The sequence below is a fragment of the Ixodes scapularis genome, unplaced genomic scaffold (genome assembly GCF_016920785.2).
Source record: "Ixodes scapularis isolate PalLabHiFi unplaced genomic scaffold, ASM1692078v2 PGA_scaffold1__304_contigs__length_218370807, whole genome shotgun sequence".
In the NCBI taxonomy this organism is placed as follows: Eukaryota; Metazoa; Arthropoda; class Arachnida; order Ixodida; family Ixodidae; genus Ixodes; species Ixodes scapularis.
The window spans coordinates 53,440,321-53,447,498 of NW_024609846.1; the positions used below are offsets into that span (position 1 = coordinate 53,440,321).

General features: G+C 46.1%; 1 protein-coding gene across 1 annotated transcript; it reads left to right on the forward strand.

Moving 5' to 3' along the window:
* The first annotated feature begins 3,472 nt into the window (after positions 1 to 3,472).
* Positions 3,473 to 5,279, forward strand: LOC115311572 (glutathione S-transferase Mu 2-like). Its single transcript, XM_029970254.3, has 2 exons — positions 3,473 to 3,750; positions 4,913 to 5,279. Exons 1-2 carry the CDS (start codon positions 3,485 to 3,487, stop codon positions 5,277 to 5,279), a joined length of 633 nt encoding a protein of 210 aa, XP_029826114.1. The 5' UTR covers positions 3,473 to 3,484.
* The last annotated feature ends 1,899 nt before the right edge of the window (positions 5,280 to 7,178 follow it).

A 7,178-nucleotide genomic window follows, 5' to 3' on the forward strand; every position in this document is an offset into this window, starting at 1 on the left:
TGAAACAGCTGCACTGCAATTTGGTCGGAGACAGAAATTATTCACACGGAGAGGAATGATGGAAAACGATTAGTAAGAGAAACGGTGCGGATAAAGTCTATAGGCAATTGTATAAGTCAGGCTTTGTTGCAGCTCGGTAAAGATTTGAAAAGCTTTTTAAGAATATAATTGTTTTTTTTTTTTTAGGAGGGGATGTGTGTACTGAACACCTTGCCCCGCTTTCCAGGCTCAGTGTGTGTCATCCCTTCATTGCTGGCATGAGGTTAATTGTTTTTGTTTGTTTTTTTTGGTGGAGAGGGAATTGCTTTTCTCGTGAATCTTGGTTGGAATAGAATAGGTACTGATCCTTTTGTTAAATTTTGGGGGAGATTGTAGAGTTATCTTTGCGAGTCGACCGGAAGGCCGTTCATAATACTACTTTGTACATTGGAGGGCTTGGCGTTTGGACTGCTTAGAGATTGCCCCTTTCTGTTGGTGGCAGCTGACTGGGGGGTTTGGCGTTTGAACTGGTTAGAGGTTTCCTCTTCGTGTTGGTGGTGGCTGATTATAGGCTACATAAAGGCCCTGTCACACTGAGGCAACACGACGGCAACAGCAACACAACACGTTGTCCAACAGTCGGGCAACTTGTTGCTCGCTCCGCGTGTTGTCCGACAAACCTGTCACATCGCGGCAACAGCACGACAACATGGACGACAACTAAAATGTTGCCTCGGTATGACAGCTTTCGGCAACAAAAACAGCAGCAACTTGTGTTGGACAATGTGTGTTGCCCTGTTTGCTGGCTGAGCGAATTTCGGGCCGGCAACACGACAACATAGATAGCTTCGATGGTAGAGCTAGTCCCCTATCAATAAAGTCTTACTCAAATAAAGGCTTGGAAAACGTTATTTAACAATAATTAGGCCTGGCGCGCGGAGAATATTTTCGATTAATGTTTCTGCTGCGTAGTTACGGAAAGCGATTTTCGAAATGGTCACAGCTACGGTCGTGAACGTTCAGCCTCATTTTGAAATTAGAACTGCCTAGAGACCAGCTCACATTACTGATAGTGAAATAAAATGGCATGCCTACTCACCCGCTAATAAAGTATAATAAAAAGAATCCAGAAAACCAAAGATTAAAAAATCGAAGCATAAAACGACCACTCTGATCATGATTGTTGATTCTTGGAACTTGGAAACAGCCGCTACCAGACACCTGATTTGTTTTCAAAATACCCAGGACGTCTTGGGGGAATGAAGCGATCACATAGCAGGCAATAGGCAAGTAGACAGTGTTGAAAAATATTTATTCCGCCGATTGTTATGAAGGCCGATCGTGTCGGTGTCGCAGTTTTGAAGCACTGTCAGTTCAGCTCCACACCACGCTACAAAAGACGCTTTGGGGTACTGCCGGTGCTAACTCAAGTTTACAGTAGAAATAGGAATTGCATGAAAGAACCGGACAAAAGCACTTCATACGGTGGCGTAAATCCCGAACATATATCAGCGATGTCACTCTCCTCGGTTAGGGTTATCTGCTTTGTCAGTGAATGAAGTACATTTCGATAAAATAAAGAGCGGAAAATACTCCCCGAGTCAAGTTTTTTAATCACAGTCACTGGTTGATGTCGTATACTGTGGTAATTCCCGGCCCTTCGAATGCTCTCGCACTTTGTAGAGTCACATTTGCAGCGATTCCGCGCCGCACACGAACGAAGGTAAACAATCAGGATGACGGAGTGTTCCCCGTGTTGTCCCCGCCGTCAGCGCGGTGTGACAGGGTTGTCGGACAAGAGATCGGGCAACACGGTGTCCGGGCGGCAGCAACATGTTGCCCGACTGTTGTTGTTGCCTCGATGTGACAGGGTCGCCGGCAACACGACTTCCCCGTGTTGCCGGATAGAGTTGTTCAACTGTTGCCTCAGTGTGACAGGGCCTTAAGGAGGCGGACTAAACAAACCTGGTAGCTGAGTTTGAGGCGTCGTCCTGTCTTTTACTGTTTCTTCGACTTATGTGTTCATTTCTGCCCCAGTGTCAGGTTTATTCAACATGTTTAACACCATGACTTAGTTGTGAACGAACACCTTCAGTCCATGGATTATCACTGTGCTCAACTCCCACACGGATCTCCAATTCATTATCGACGAGTACTCCAGCGCGGCGCACATTGTTGAGTATGTTAACAAGAGCAATCGCGGTGTGAGCAACCTACACTTTCAGCTCGTGCAAGTGCAGGCTGTACGAGTCTTCATCAACATGCTTATCTCCGTTGAGACGTCTTGACAGGTAATTAGTACTAATTACCTTTCCAAACCCGCTCCTGCTTGCAATCCTGAAACTTCTCCCCTTGGCATACCCATAACACTTGTACTTTTTACGCACGCCGGTTCTCGGCAAATGTATATAGTGCGTACTTCTCTCTCTATGCAGGAGGTAGCCTGGTATCTGCTACGTCAACACGTGTCGGATGTCGGAGGAAAGTCACGAGGTCGTGTTTGTGCCAACCATGTGGACCAGCGATCGAGTCAAGAGCCGCAAGAAAAGAGAGCAGATGGATGCAGAGGGGCTCAACGCCGAGTCCACCGACGTCTGGACCATGAATGCACTGCAAAAGTATAAAAGTGCTTGAAGAACATGGACGATCTGTGCCTAGTCGACTTTACACCGTGGTATACTGTCGTTCGTGGCCGCAGTTCGCCTCAAGCGCCTACCCTACTACTTATCGACGGCGAGTGCGCGCGCTGGTGTTTTCAATTACACCAATTACGATATGAGCGAGAGGTTGTCCGAGTACAAGCGCGAAATGTTACACTCTTCCTTCCTTTCAGATGCGAGCACACCGAGATCACCGATCGCCTGCGTTTCCTCTGGCTGTACAACGACCAACGTACAGCTGGACGAAGAGGGAAGGGGAAAGAAAAAAAGATAAAAAGGAAGGTAGAAAACAAAATAAGGAAATGGAATAAATATTTGATAAAATTAAAGCGGCTTGTAGTTTATCAATTTATTTTGTGCAGATACTAAAATACATAATGCTCGGGGTTTCCAAGGATGCGACTATATCCTTTCCAACCCATCGCGCACTACCCTAGCCAACGAAATCCCGCTTTTTCTTTTTATGCTGCCCAATCATTGGCTACGTTTACAGAAAAGTGACTCTAGGGCATCGAACTGAAAAACAATGACTATGTTTGGGCAGAAAAACAAAGAAAATGGCGAACGAATGCGCGTGGTTGTTCCCCTTTCGGTGTAATGCGCTGTGCTCGCGTCCATATATAAAGGAGTCAAAAAGGCTTTATTGAACGACCTTTTTTAGCACGTTTGATTACAGTGAGGGCTCAGTATCTTGCCTAGTGTCCACTGCTTCGAACAGTAAGGTGATCGCCTAGGGACTCCAATCAACAGAAAAGTGACTTTTAAAAGCAGATTTTCTGGCGACAAAACGTAAAAGGCGAACAAAAGGTCCTGCTTTAAAGAAAGACAGCTCAAGGAAGGCAAGCATGGTTCCAACAGTAGGGTACTTCGCCACCAGGGGAAAAGCTCAAATGATCCGGAACCTGCTGGTCTACAAGGGCGTCGAATTCGAGGACAAGCGATACCCGTTCGGCGGGCCTCCAGATTATATAAGCTCCGCGTGGCGGGCTGAGAGGTCCTCTCTGGGTCTCAAGTTTCCCAACATGCCCTACTACATCGACGACGACGTCAAGCTAAGTCAGAGCATTGCTATCCTGCGCTACCTAGCCAGGAAACACGGCATGGCTGGCAGGTAACGTTCTTGAACACTTTCCGATGCAAATATCAAGCAGCATCGCCTAGCTCGTATTCCTAAAATTTCGTTAGACTTTGCCGTGCCTGACGAGATGTGAAGGCCTTGATTACTACCAAACCCTTGCTCGATGCTTTAGACGTGTTGGCATCTAGGCATGCATGCGGCTTAATGCCTAAGGCTGAATATAGGGTAAAGTATTGACCAGTGATCCCACACGTATCAATCAAACATTTTTATAAAGCACAAATGAAAAAAAAATTGCTTTTACGTTTTTGGAACTTTTTTATGCGGGTGTGAAAATCGTACTGTCGTTAATTTGTGAGGTAAGAGATGAGCGGAAATGTAGTTAAAAATGTTGTTAAGAGCATCATTCTTGCGTATGATAGGACCCAAGCCTGCACTGCCTCTGAATTACAAAGGCAACCAATAACCAACCAGAAAAGTAGACACTTGCAGCCATTTCAAGTATGGCGTGTTCATTCCTTGACACGTCTTGCTAGTCTAGAAACCAAGGAGCAAAGGGTGTAGAAGGTAAGCCGTGTATCCGAAGACGCGCATTGAAGCATGTCTTTACTTTGAAAGGTTGTTGAGTCGCACATGCAGATCGTGTCAATGTCGCCAGGGTTTCACAATATTGTATCTAGGGTTTCATATTATTAAACGAAAATGTTTGTTTTTGGTCAGCATGTGCGTAGCCAGGAGGCAAGTGAATTGTCGCTTAAAGATGATTGCAGTAGGAAGGGTTAAGGCAGCTGGTCGGAATTTTACTTTAATTTTACGGCACAAGACACTTGTGGTTAGCTGGCCGGTTCACTTTGCTAAGGGATCGCTTGCGCTCCCCACGAGCACAGCGAATCAGTAGCGTCCATGAAGTCTGAGGAACATAGACGCAGTACAAATAAACGATTATTCGTTAACAAAAACAACCTCGATGGTGTCAAAAAACGTGCTTCTAGCTCGCTTCAAGCGCATGCTCAGCCGCAACTCGCAAAACCAGGGCGGTTGGTGAACACAATTAAGGTTCTTTCTCGCACCTTTAAAGTGAGCTCTGCATGTGTCGCTATTGTGATGTCTGTAGAATACCCGAATCACTTGACGAAGAACATATATGAGAAGAGAAAACAACAATGTTTCTGATCTTTTTGTTTCCCATTACCAGGACAGACGAAGAAGTCACCGAGCTGGACTTCTTAGAGCAGCAGGCTCTAGACTTTCAAGACGTGGGCCGAAACATGTTTTCCCCGGACGCCGAAGTGGCCCGAAAGTGTGAAGAGACGCTGGACGACCAACTTAAGCCCTGGGCCGAGTTCCTCCAAGGGCGAGTGTGGGCCCTGGGGGACAGACTCACCTACGTGGACTTTATACTCTGCGAAGCCCTCGACTGGATTCGCGGAATCAAGCCAGCCGCTTTCGAGCATTTCCCAAATCTGCTCCAGTACCTCAATGCGTTCGATGAGCTGCCCAATATCAAGAAGTACAAAGCGTCGGAGAAGTACCACAAGCGCCCCATTTTTCGCAGGAAGTGAACACAGGGTCTAGGAAAACGTCGAGTCAGTGCTGGGTATAAAGTCGTTGTTTGAAAATTTTGATGGAGTATATTTTCATAGGAATGTAAAGAAGGTTCCGACTGACGGACGTTTTGTTCATTTTCTTGAATACCAATTTTGTCTTAAAAGAAAAGGCTTTTGCAGGCTAACACACTTTGGATATAATAAAATGCGTTTATTGATATTCCCTTGTCTGTTTCATTTTTATACATTTTAGCTGGCCAATCTGCCTGTCTGCCTGCAGAACAAGGTGTGGCTTGTTAACAGCTAAAATATTTAGATTATACTAAAGGCTGCTGTGTGTTTCTAAGTAATGCAGTTGTATTAAAAATCGGTATACGACACCCGATAGGTTTGTAGACGTGCGCCAGGAAGCAATGTCTGGAACAAACGACGCTGAAAGATAAGTTGTATATTTTGTAATTCTTGAAACTTTTTTCGAAATGTCTCTCTTATTTAAGCATGTTTTCTTATACAGGGTTTGTTGCGCGCCAAATGTTTCAAGTTTATTAGTTCGTGGTGAAGGCCGCCTGGCCAGCGATAAAACAATATCCAGGTTTTTGCTTCGCAAATATGCTGTCGAAGCAAAGTGTTTTTTTTTTGTTTTTTTTTTCAAAACTATAGTTCTTTCTACTAGCAAGAAATAGGACCTGCAATTTTTGCGCATCTCCGGTTGCGACAAACACTCTCATTTTACTACGCTAAGTGTACTAGAATACGGGGTAATGTTGGGACTGGAGCCGCTCGCGTGAGGCGCGTGGTGTAGATAGCGACAGGTGTCGACGCCGGTGCATCGGTAGCACGTGATCGGTAGTAAGACCAACAGGGTGGTGGTTGAGCACGTGCACCGTGCTCACGCCCACGTGCAGCATCACGTGCGGGCTTCAGCGACTTTCTACTGCCCTGTAGATTCGAGCGCCGCGATTGTTGTCTACACGCGCATCCTCACGAGCTGCCATTGCCGAGCCGCGCCGGTTTAAACACTAGCCCGTATTCTAGTAAACTGTAATTACGGAGGGATCGGTAGACGAGTGGGCTACCGTACACTAGCTCGGGCCACGTGGAGCGAAAGCTCGCGCTGCAGAGCCCAGGAATCTTGGGTTCAATCCGCACTCCTGCCCGTTTCGATCTGGGTGAGCATCGTACCGCCGTGCGGTCGTGTAACCCTACTGCGTGATTAAAGACTTAAAGCTTAAAGACCCGTGCAACGATTTTCGCTTGGAATGTTTTTCACTTTACACGAGCTTACTGACACTAGTGGGACCGAAGTATACTCGCACGCAACACCATTGACCAGGAGACACCTTTGCTGAGTTGTAATTCCAAGGATAAAAGCGAGCGTTTTCTTTCAATTTCTCCTTCACAAAACTTGATTACGTATCTGGGGGTTGCAGTATCCCTCAGTGACGATACCTAAATGCGTCTCATAGATTGGACATGAGCCCTGCGTGAGCAGTTGATTTGGGCTCGTAATAATCGGAATCTCGAGAAGCATTCGGGTAAAGGCCCGTGTCCAATCACTGTATTGACGGCGATGGCCGAACCATAACAATGTCTGGAACTCAGCTAGTGTCATGTACTTTGCTAAGCACAGCGCGTAGCTATGATCAACATTGGTGGCATATAATCGGCTCCAGATCACGTGGCCGCTTGTTCTGGCTACGAGTTGAGGGATTGAACACTGCTCATTTTTCTTTTTTTTTTGTGACTTCTAGTGCGTGTGACTAAAAACGAAACCCTGTTTTATCGGTCATTAACCTCAGCGATTCGTTTTGAGTGGTATTTGGGTAAATTAGAAAAAGCATTGCATCGCGCCTCTAAAAACCCCAGTCTAGCGGTTGTACTGCACTGGCTAAATTTGTCATCTACAGCTGGGAG